Source organism: Amblyomma maculatum, chromosome 8, assembly GCF_055883805.1.
Source record: "Amblyomma maculatum isolate TAMU_Amacu chromosome 8, ASM5588380v1, whole genome shotgun sequence".
Lineage (NCBI taxonomy): Eukaryota > Metazoa > Arthropoda > Arachnida > Ixodida > Ixodidae > Amblyomma > Amblyomma maculatum.
Window position 1 is genome coordinate 82824664 of NC_139351.1, and position 11868 is coordinate 82836531.

Genomic DNA, 11868 nt, shown 5'->3' on the forward strand with positions numbered 1-11868 from the left:
TCGGCAGGACAGTTCTTGAGCTAGGTTATGAGCCGCCTCATTACCACCAAGGGAGACATGAATAGGCGTCCAGATTAAGCGAACACGGCGTGGGGCTGGCAATTCTGCAGAATACGCGCTGCTTGTCGGGAGATTCTTTCGAACGAGTAACTGCGAACGGCAGTTTTGAGTCGCTGACTATGATTTCTTTCGAGGACTCCGTAATGACTAGAGCAATGGCTGCTTCTTCTCCAACACGTGTTTGTGTATATAGCGTAAAACGAAAGTATATTCTGGTTTATTTGTCCATATACTGACCTCTATTTATTAAGGGTCGCAACAACAGCAGGAAGAAAACAAAAACGAAAGTAAGACCTCACTAATCCTCTACATCAAAGTCATTTCCGTTACTATGAACATTGTGACTTCCGTTCCTGTAGAATGCATTCATTCGTTGATACTCTTCGAATCCCGGCACACGTGCGGCGCATCTAGGCTGGCTAACTCCTGGCTGTGTTATCTGCGTAGTTCTCTGTCGCAGGAATCTTCTCGTGAGATATCGAATACATAACAGCTTTGGGAGCACTCAGTTCGCCTCGTGTTGAGGTTGAATCGAAGGCAGGTATCATCACCGTCGTCTCCAGAGACCTTTGAACAGAACAACACATTTGGACATTTAAGTACACAATGTAAGCCAGAAATGAGAAAAATTGGGCATACCGCGTCACTTTAGAGTTGTTAAAGATCATTTAATTCGTAGCGGAATAAAAAATAAACAAGTCCGACCAATTCTTGGACGGTAGTTCCTGGAGAAAAAATGGAGAGATTTAGCACATCGTGATCCGCAATCCGCTACCGTGATCCGCCATCGCGCGTTCCACTGCGCATGCCCAGATCTCTTTGATGTCGATAGATGACGCCACATACTTGATGTCGGCACATAGACCTGCCGCATCGGAACCAATCAGCTTGTGCGCCCCGCCCACGAGCGGTAGAGGGTCACGGTAGAGGGTAGAGGCCGACATAAAATATGAGAGGTTTAGCATACCGTGATCCGCTATCCGCTACCGTGACCCTCTACCGCTCGTGGGCGGGGCGCACACGCTGATTGGTTCCGATGTGGCAGGTCTATGTGCCGACATCAAGTATGTGGCGTCATCTATCGGCATCAGAGAGATCTGGGCATGTGCAGCGGAATGCGCGGTGGCGGATCACGGTAGCGGATCGCGGATCATGGTGTGCTAAATTTTGAGAGTCGTTGTCATAAGCTCACTGCTGGCGCTAATTTGTTGCAGTTGACTTGCCGATGATTGTGCTGGAACCTTCTAGCAACAGCAGGGTCAGCCAGAATGTTTAATTTTCTTAAGCAGCCTTCTGCTTAGATTGCTTTATAATTTGAGAGTACTATGTTTATCTCAGTGCAGGAGCTCTCAGCGCATTTATCATCTTTGCTCAGGGGTTGTGGGTAGGCTAACACACCCAATTATTAGAGTGGGAAATACGGGTCGGAAAGCACTATTTTACCAGAAAATAGTTATCGAATTCGTTTTCGAATCTGGACAGCTATCTCAACAGCACAATACCGCAGGCACTGACTGTGAACGAGCCCCGCCTGGGTGGCGCAGTGGTTACGGCACTTGACTACTGTTCCCAAGGACGCGGGATCGAATCCCGGCCTCGGCGGGCACTTTTCGATGGAGGCGAAAAGCAAGGTGCCCGTGTGCTGTGCGATGTCAGTGCACGTTAAAGAACCCCAGGTGGTCGAAATTTCCGGAGTCCTCCACTACGGCGTCTCTCATAGCCTGACTCGCTTTGGGACGTTAAACCCCACAAACCAAACCAAACCGAAAAAGTGTGCATAGGCTGGTGAAGGCGCCAAGTGGTGATGGCGGCCCCGGGTACCATAATTAGCAGAACACGCGCACAAGACGGGACACCAAATTGCCTGGGATGATGCTACAATCTTAGCTAAAGAAAAGAATCTGACAACGCGGCTGCTGCTTGAGTCGTCTTTCATCCAGACGACAACCGGAATCATGAATCGCACAACAGCAAACATGCCATTAATTTATTCACAATCATTACGTCACCAGCTTCGCCTTTAAATTTCCATTCCCTCGCCTTGTCCGCCTCATTGTGATCAAGGAACCCGTAGGGGTTCCGAAACGTCTTCCTTTTTTCATATTGACTTGGTCAGTGACTGAAACTCTTTTTACTGAACTACCATGCCTGACCAGACGAACTTTCGTCGAACCCTTGACTACTTTTTACTCAACACAATTAGTTTGGTCGTTTTAACCACTTCTCATTATTTTCGTCGTTTTAACCACTTGTCAAAACATTAAAAAGTACGACCAATGTGTTTCACAGTAGGCTCTCTATAGTGTGCGTCCCGCAACCTCTCCTTCTGTGCGCGTGTTCCTTTACGCTGGTCACAATGTATGAATCAGTCTTGAACACTTTGCAGGAATATGTAGCCGATTGCAACTACAATTACTCAATCTAAAACGCAAGCGATTAGAGTGCGTGGTGAATTATAGTACCAGAAAAGTAGCTGAATAATTACAGAACAGAAACCGATTACTACTGCATTACTTCTCTTCGAATTTTATTGCCATGCCAAGAACTCGTCCAAACTGCAATTAACTAGCAGGGTTTGCTGAAATAATTTTTTACACAGTTGCAGAGGGCTATGGAACGAAAAATGGTAGGGGTAACATTAAGAGATAGGAAGCGTGCAGAGTGGGTCAGAGAAATAACTCAAGTTACCGACATTCTAGTGGAGATTAAGAAGAAGAAATGGGCATGGGCAGGACATGTAGTGCGAAGAGAGGATAACCGATGGTCGCTTAGGGTAACGAACTGGATTCCAAGGGAAGGAAAGCGTAGCAGGGGGGCGGCAGAAAGTTAGGTGGGCGGATGAGGTTAAGAAATTCGCAAGGGTCAAGTGGATGCAGCTAGCACAGAACCGGGTTAAGTGGAGAAATATGGGAGAGGCTTTCGCCCTGCAGTGGGTATAGTCAGGTTGATGATGATGATGTGTCGCTGACTGTGCAACGTTTCTTCACGAAGACACTACCCGCTATACTGAACTCGCAAAGGGAGTGCTAGAGGGTAGGATCATGTGTACCACAAAAAACCTTGCGCACCCACTCGTATTTACACGATGTTTCGGTGCTGTTTCTACGTCCTCTATGAAGTGCCGCGCTTCATTGTCGGCGCTGTGAAAGGCGCTGCAGGTAAGACAACACAAAAGTTCAAAATGTATCCTGCAGGTGTATTTTTGAGATCAGAAACTGTTCAATATATTTTAGCTTACTGCATCATGTATATAAATTTATCATATTTTCCATACTCGTTAGGTAGGACATACAGTGGGGCCCCATTGGCATGACCTTCGTAAATGTTGAGACTCGTATTGTGGACAATATTTCTGGTGAGCAAACCTTCGAAATGCATTTACACCTCGTTAATTATGAAAACTCGCTGACCCGACAGTGCATAAGGATGGTTGGTTGGTTTGTGAGGTTTAACGTCCCAAAGCGACTCAGGCTATGAGAGACGCCGTAGTGGAGGAATCCGGAAATTTCGACCACCTGGGGTTCTTTAACGTGCACTGACTTCGAAAAGTGGCCGCCGAGGCCGGGATTCGATCCCGCATCATCGGGAACAGTAGTCGAGTGCCGTAAGTGCATAAGGAGGAACATGCACAGCATCCATTGAGACCCATGTATTTTTGTTGAGTTAATATGGATAGCTATAAAGAAATCCCTACTGCCCCAACCAGATATGTCATATTTTTTAATGCAGTTCACTACAGGAATGCAGTTAAATATTGAAGATTACTGAGAAATGAATTTTTCACTTCTTTTTTCTGGTTCCATTCTTTACAGTGCGAAGTTGTCCAAACAGTGCAGTTGACCATTTTCCGTATTGCTTGAATGACTGTGAACCAAGCTAAGCAGCTTGTAAAAAAAAAAAGAAAGCAGCTTTAAGCCGACCGAATGCCTCCTATTTGAACATTTTTTGTGTAAAAGTTGCCATTTATCCATAACGCACCATGAAGCTTACCTAGACCCAATGAAGTATAAAGAGTTTCTGCAATGGTGTTCCTCCATACACGCCAATACGAGCGTGTGAAGCCGGCTGAGCCGGCGAAAGACTCTGCTTAAGTATGGTTAAGACTGGAATGGCGATAGCCCCTTTCAGGACGGCTAAAGGACTGTAGTCACCAAATTTTTGGGTTCGTGTTTTATAATTTGTAATGGTGCCTAGGACATTCCTGTACACGGATCACCACGTCACATTCGCCTACGACCACTGAATAATTTATAATCGAATTTCGTTTGTCTCCTGATTCGGTTTCCGCAGCCGAGCGATGGCTTTGACGTCACAGTCCAGTCTAGGTCATGCGAGGGATGAAAATACAGTGATGTAATCGTTGGTGTGCAATTTGAATTCACTACAACGATAAAGCCAGCCTGCCTCATGAACAGGAATCACTATACAAGTGAAGAATGAGCGATTATATCGCTGTTTTTTCATGCCGGGAACCAAGAAACTGTGTGCGGATCAATATACAGTAATGACTTACGCATCATTAACAAGAAGAAAAATGCCAATAAAATTTGGTGTGTATAGTCCTTTAACTAATTACATTATCAATGCCATAGATGCTATCATCATCATATTCACAATCGTTACTACTATCATTATGAACTAAATGCACCGCCACTTGCATCGCTACTACTGTCATTATCATAATAAATAAGTGCAATGTCGTTATCATCGCTACTATCATCATTGTTATTATCCCTAACTGCGTATTCATTGTCATCGCTGCAATCATTCTCACTCTAGACAAGAACTACAATTTGTTTCTCACGAGCTCGACGTGCAATAGTGGTTTGCGCGCTGGGCTGGGGATTGGATTGATGGTAGTCCGGTTTCCGGTGGAGACAGATTTTTTCTTCAAGTGTCACTTCGTGCGGACGCTTTCTGCGGACATTTCTTGCGGATGTTCCCAGCTAACACCACTCATGAGTCAAGAAAGGCGCTAGCCAGCGCAAGCGCATGCGAGGTTTTCGCGAGCACTTGCGCGCGTGTATATACAAGTAATTCTCAATAGAACGACCTCGCTGGTAAAAAACAAACAAACAAACAATAATTTTGAGTGCAAAGTTTAGCTTTCTTGCGACCTACAAGGTACTAAGAATGGATCTAACGGTCGACGGGCCTGCATATGAAGCTGATTTCTGTCTCCTCTTGGACTATAGGAAACGCTTTCTTGCGATATCCAACGGGGCTGGGTAGCGCACATAACAGGGCCGGAAACTGGGGCCGTGCCACAATCGGCCCCAGGCATTGCTTTTACTGCTTGTATAGCGCTTCTCCATCTCTGCCGGCAAAGAATATAATCAGTCTGATTCCTGTACAGACCGTCCGGTGAAGTCCATGTGTACAGCCGCCTCTTGTGCTGTTGAAAATGAGTATTCGCTATGGTCAGGTTGTTTTCTTGACAAAACTCTACTAGCCTCTGCCCAGCTTCATTTGGCTCACCAATACCGAACTTGCCTGTAATTCCGGATATTTCTCCACTCCCCACCTTAGCATTCCAGTCTCCTATGAGAAAAAGGACGTCTGATGATGGAGTGCGGTCTAAAAGGCATTGCAGGTCAGCATAAAATCTCTCAACGTAAGCTTCTTCAGCAGTAGTGGTTGGTGCATAGGCTTGGATAACTGTTATGTTGAAAGGGTGACCTTGGATCCGAAGTGAAATCATTCGGTCGTTTTTGGGGTTGTACCCTAGCACTGCTTTTCCCGTTCTCCTGTTTACTATGAGAGCAACCCCATTCCTTCTTCTGGATTCGCGCCCACAATAAAATACATAATGGTCGTCGGAATTAAATTCTCCCATTCCGGTCCACTTGAGTTCGCTGATACCCAAGATATCAATGTTCAATCTGTCCATTTCTCGCTTGACGACATCCAGTTTACCTTGCCTTGCGTCATAGATCTTACATTCCATGTTGCTATGTGATATACCTCCTTGCAACATCGGACATTCCGGTCGCTTCCCGACACATTCACAACTGAGCTGGCTGCTAATATGCTCGATAATTGCCTGGACGTAGGGTTGTCTGACATTACGTTTGGCAGGAGCTGCCGACTCGGGTTACTTTCATATGGGAGGACGATATCAGAATCAGCCTGCCGGGACCTACCATACCCCTAGGCACGCAGGTAGTACATTCATACGGGTTGGTTGAAGCGGGCTTTATATGTGGCCTGATAGACTCCCATATTTCTCCACATAACCCGGTTCTGTGCTAGCTGCATCCACTTGACCCCTGCGAACTTCTTAACTTCATCCGCCCACCTAACTTTCTGCCGCCCTCTGCTACGCTTTCCTTCCCTTGGAATCCAGTTTGTTACCCTAAGCGACCATCGTGGAGAAATATGGGAGGGGCCTTCGCCCTTCAATGGGTATTGTCGAGCTGATAATGATGATGATGATGATGATGATGATGATGATGATAGACTACGCTATCGCATGTTACCCTTACAGGCAGAGCACAAGTGTCCCCCATAATTTTTAGGATGTTTGCGTGTAGGTCCACGGCTGGAATAGGACAGGGTTGATTGTAAATATATGGGAGAGGCCTTTGCTTTTTTGGGGAGTTAGTGACTCTGATGCTGATGATATGGCATTAAATGACCTTAATTCACTAAACGGAGAGGCGTCCATGTTCTGTGCGATGTCAGTGACGTTAAAGATCCCCAGGTGGTCGAAATTACTCCGCAGCCCTCCACTACGGCTCCCCTTTCTCTCTTTACACTTTTTCCCACCTCCCTTCCTTTCCTTACGGCGCGGTTTAAGTGTTCACAGAAACAAATGTGACAGATGTGGTGGCTTTACCTTCGTGTGAACCATTTATTTATTATATATTTTTGAACTGAAAAATAAAGCCTTATCTTGTCATGTGAACCAATTGAACACCAACTACCGCAACTCTAGCGCAACACGTTCGCAAACTCTAACTCACTAAAACTAAATCACCACTTTGTTCGAGCCAGAGCTTCGGTTTCCATCCAGCCACGTACTCTTTGGACAGTTTTCCCATTTTGGACTTCGTATGTTTAAATGCCTCGAGAAAAGAAATCTTCATTAAGCAGTCCGTACTGATGTGCCTCGAACAGAATGCCGATACTGCGCCTTTCCTTTCCTGTGAACCAATTGTCAATAATAATTAATTACCTGCGTTGTGGTGATGGAGCAGTCCTTTTGAGGCGATTATCGTACCGTGCCGAAGGCAGTAGGTCGTCCTTCTTGGTAACGGAGACTTGTGTTGATTGCCCGTCTTGAAAAGCGGAATTAATTCCTTGAGGACTTGATCCGCGAACGCCGCCGTGTTGACGTCCGCTATGAAGGACCCGACCGCTTGCCACAATTGGAGCAGGTAGCTGGTTATGAGATGATCCAAAACGGGATTCGAATTGTGTCTCTTGAGCTGGTGCATTGAGAATGGTTGGCAGGCGCTGCGTGTCGTGTTGAAAGCGACAGCGGTTTGAGCAAAGCGATGCAAATTCCTTCGGGGTGTCATCGAAACGCGAACCTCTCTCATGCTACGATGAGCGTTTATGATGCTTTGCCTCTGAACGGTCAAGGAGGCGAATACCATAAGTTTCTCGGATTTGGTTAGACACCGTTTTCTCAGGCACAGCGGTTGACGAAAATCCTACCAGAATGATTTACGGATAATGTTCGTACCCATTCGAAAGCTAGTGTATAACCGACGGTTCGGTGCAAGGGACCCAGTACACTCCCAATACAACATTTCCTAAGCCACTATGGCGGTCAATAAGTGACTAAATGGCTGCACAAAAAAAATTTCACACAATATTTATTTAACTGATGTATTGTACAAACTTTCCATCCTAATGAAAGGGTTTAATGCCCTTTTATTTATGCGAGCGCAATATTTGTAGGCCTAGGATGCATGACTTAGGGAAACAAGACCCACCGTCCAAAATCGGGAGCAGGCACCACTGTTAATTTTTAAGCGAACATATGCACGTGGCTTTAGAGCGTTAACTCTACAGCGCCCATTCAGCTAGCTTGGGGTGATGACGCAGTCGACCCTCGACATTATCGTTACAATAGGTGTTTGTCTCAGCGTAGCGACCGTGTCCATAACACGTGACCTCTCGCATGCCTCGTATTCACATCATCATTAAAAAAGGCCGTGACATTGTGCAAACAGATGGCGCCCTCTATCAATTCGCATGAACTTGGTCCAAAAAGTAAGGAAACGTTGTTAAAAGCTTTGGAAACAGTCATAACGAATAAGCCAATTCCGGACAGCTGGCGGCAGAGTAAAATGAATTTGATTTATAAAGGGAAAGGAGAAAGGATGCACATAAAAACCTACAGGCCGATTACCATAACATCTGTTATGTACAGGTTGGCCATGCAGGCGGTGAAATTAAAGGTGCAAGCATGGGTAGAAAGTAACAAGATACTCGGAGAACTTTAGAACGGCTTTAGAAATGATAGGCGCTCAGATAGCCTGTTCGTGCTTACCCAATGCATCGAAATATCTAGAGTGGAAAATAGATCTTTGTATTTGGCCTTCCTGGACATAAACGGGGCGTACGACAACGTCAACAGGGAACTCTTGTGGAACATATTAAAAGAAGAAGGTATCGGTTATGAGATAATAGAGTTTCTACAGGAAATATACCGGGATAACAAAGTAGAAATTACATGGGAAGGGATAAGAAGTACGGAAGATGTCAAAGTATGCAAAAGATTAAGACAAGGCTGTCCTCTATCACCGCTGCTGTTCATGCTTTATATGATAAACCTGGAACGGAGGATACAAGAAAGTAATCTAGGTTTTAACTTGTCATATAGATTAGGTGGAAAGACGGTAGAGCAAACTCTAGTTAAGTATTGCGGAGACGAAGGGGACGCTCTAGGCTTCAGGTTTAGTGCAGATAAGTCTGGTCTGATGATTTTCAACGGCTCAACTGGTCAGGGTCTTAAAATACAAGGCCATGAAATACCCAGAGGAGCAGAATATAAATATCTGGGGGTATGGGTAAACGAAGGATTGACATACATTGGAAAGCATGAGCAATCACTTAAGGCCAAAGGGCGAAGAAATGCCGGGATAATGAACCATAGGGCATTGTGGGCATAGGGGTATGAGGTTTTGAGGGGTATTTGGAAAGTAATTATGGTGCCCGGACTTATTTTCGGAAATGCGGTTTTGTGCCTAAAATCAGAGGTACAGTCGACATTAGAAACAAATCAGAGATCCGTTGGACGATTAGCACTAGGTGCCCACGGCAAAACTACAAATGAGGCGGTACAGGGAGATATGGGCTGGGCATCTTTCGAAGTACGGGAAGCCCAGAGTAAAATATTTTATGAGGAATGCCTGAGGAAATTGGACAGTAACAGATGGGCAGCTAAAGTATTTAAATACCTGTACTTAAAAAGCGTTCACTCACAATGGAGGAAAAGAACTAGGAAACTAACTAGTAAGTATGCTAGTCACAAGGACGGAGAAATAAAAAGCGTTAAGCAACAGGCGAAAAACACAGAAGGTAATAATTTGATAAATTCGATGGAAAAGAAACAGAGTGTGGAATTATACCGAAAGTGGAAAAGACGGATCAGCAAGGAAGCTTTCTTTGATAATTCAAGAGGCAGTGCCCTACTTTTCGAAGCTAGATCAGCGTGCCTTAGAACACGCAGCTACAAAAAGAAATTTAACAATGAAGATGACGCATGTGCTGTATGTGGTAACTCCAGTGAAACAATTGACCATATTATACTATACTCGAATGTAATGGCATCCACCCGGAAGTTGATGCAGGCGCGGTCACTCTTCCTGAAGCTCTGGGGTTTAGAGGTACTAGTGGCCGGGCGAATAAACCGGCGGTGGAAGCTAGCAAAAAACGACTGGAAGATTGGTGGCTTAAAATCAGAGTAATGACATAATGTTAGTAATGTAGAAACATAAATTTAATAAATAGAAAGAAGGTATAGTTAACCAATCTAAAACAATAATTAGATATAGGGAGAAAAATGAGCATGATAGCTACTGCTACCACCCCGTTTCAAAGGGGACGCTCCTATATTCCATCCATCCATCCCATCCATACGTCCGATCCCTTTTTCTATGGGTGAACCACTGTTTTTCATGGTTGTTCGTGAGCTGACACTCGATATCCATGTTTGGGAGCGTCGCGTGGTTTGAACTGTTTTGTCAACTTCTACTATTAATGACGAGGGATGAGTCCTATGAAGAGGGTATAAGGAGCACCTCGAGCTTCACGTGGAAGTCGGAAACATAGCCGGTGGGTGGAGCGGCCTCCAAGCGCAGGACGGGCTCGAGATCAGTGGTGGCTAATGGCGAGAGGAAGGCGTTCAGCATCCACCTGGCAGAGCACACCACGGCTAGCGAGGAGACAACGGAGAGGCACAGAAGCACCAGCACCAGGAGGCACATGCGCTCCTTCGAGGAACGCTCGCTCCAAGGATCCTTATGGTCGTCTTCCGAGGAAAGGTTTTCAGACCCCGCACTCTGGAAGTGGTAAGGAAACTTTTGGAACCGAGAAGCGAAGTTCTTCACTCTAGGCACAGCACTAAATTAATGGCTTGTCCTTCTAATGCAGGTGTTATGTTTATCAGCTGAGTGCAGTAAACGACATAGGAATATCGCACTTTGCTCCACTGAATCCACAAAATGCCTCATCAGCTATAGGCCTGAAGGCCTGAATTGGCATTCAATAGAAGGGCCTAAGAAGGGGCAAATGTACAATCTATATGATCAGTTTGTTTGCATTGTACATAGTGGTAGACTGCAGATTAGGCGTTCTGAAATATACGCTCCTGGGCTCATCTGTGGTAATAATAATAATAATAATAATAATAATAATAATAATAATAATAATAATAATAATAATAATAATAATAATAATAATAATAATAATAATAATAATAATAATAATAATAATAATAATAATAATAATAATAATTCATTTTGGTTTGTTGTGTTTGGCGCATCACAGCCACAGTTGCTTTTGCTCCATAAAACTCCATATAACTAACTCACTTTGATTTGTGACAATCAATCAATCAATCAATCAATCAATCAATCAATCAATCAATCAATCAATCAATCGATCGATCGATCGATCGATCGATAATCAACCAATCAATCAAGCAGTCAACGATACCCTGAACAAGAATGCGCAGATAGTTTATAGACAGACATACCCGACGTCTGATAGCAAAAAAAATGTTCTATGCGTCCTTCGTCACACTTTTCGAACTGTTTGCTTCTTTGCGTCTTCAACTTACACCGTGGTCTTCAACGACCGCTGCTTGCTTTGGTGTGGTCGCGATGAAATATACTTTTGTGTCCGCTCAGTAGCCACGGTAGGGAATAAAGAGTGCTGCTGAAGCAGCACTGCAAGGTGCCAGAAATGGCTACCGAAGGATCGTGTATTTATTGTCTCTACACGATGGTGTTTCAATGATCTCGTCTACTTGCAGCTTTCCAGAAGATAGTCTAGCGAAGTTGTGAGATCCGTGAGCGCGTAGCCGTAAGCTTACTTTAGCAGGCAAAACATTGGAAGCTGTGGACATGCTAGTCATTGCACCTTTCCGTAACGTGTTCCGAGCAAATTGCAAAATAATACGCACGACGTTTCATGACCAGCATGCACCAACAATATTTACCTTCAGGGCAGCTTCAGAATATCGAAGCCTTCGAGTTTCGAAGGTGCTCGCATTTGATGTGCAATCAGCTGCACTTACTAAGTGGCAGACTCGCGATTTTTGAATAAGAGAGAGCTAGTGACGAAGTAAGC

General features: G+C 44.8%; 1 protein-coding gene across 1 annotated transcript; it reads right to left on the reverse strand.

Moving 5' to 3' along the window:
• Positions 1–276: 276 nt before the first annotated feature.
• LOC146181649 (uncharacterized) lies at positions 277–11729 on the reverse strand. Its single transcript, XM_084576651.1, has 4 exons — positions 11612–11729; positions 10317–10577; positions 7238–7518; positions 277–627 (listed from the first exon to the last, which is right to left on the reverse strand). Exons 1-4 carry the CDS (start codon positions 11651–11653, stop codon positions 480–482), a joined length of 732 nt encoding a protein of 243 aa, XP_084432777.1. The 5' UTR covers positions 11654–11729; the 3' UTR covers positions 277–479.
• Between the last annotated feature and the right edge of the window lie 139 nt (positions 11730–11868).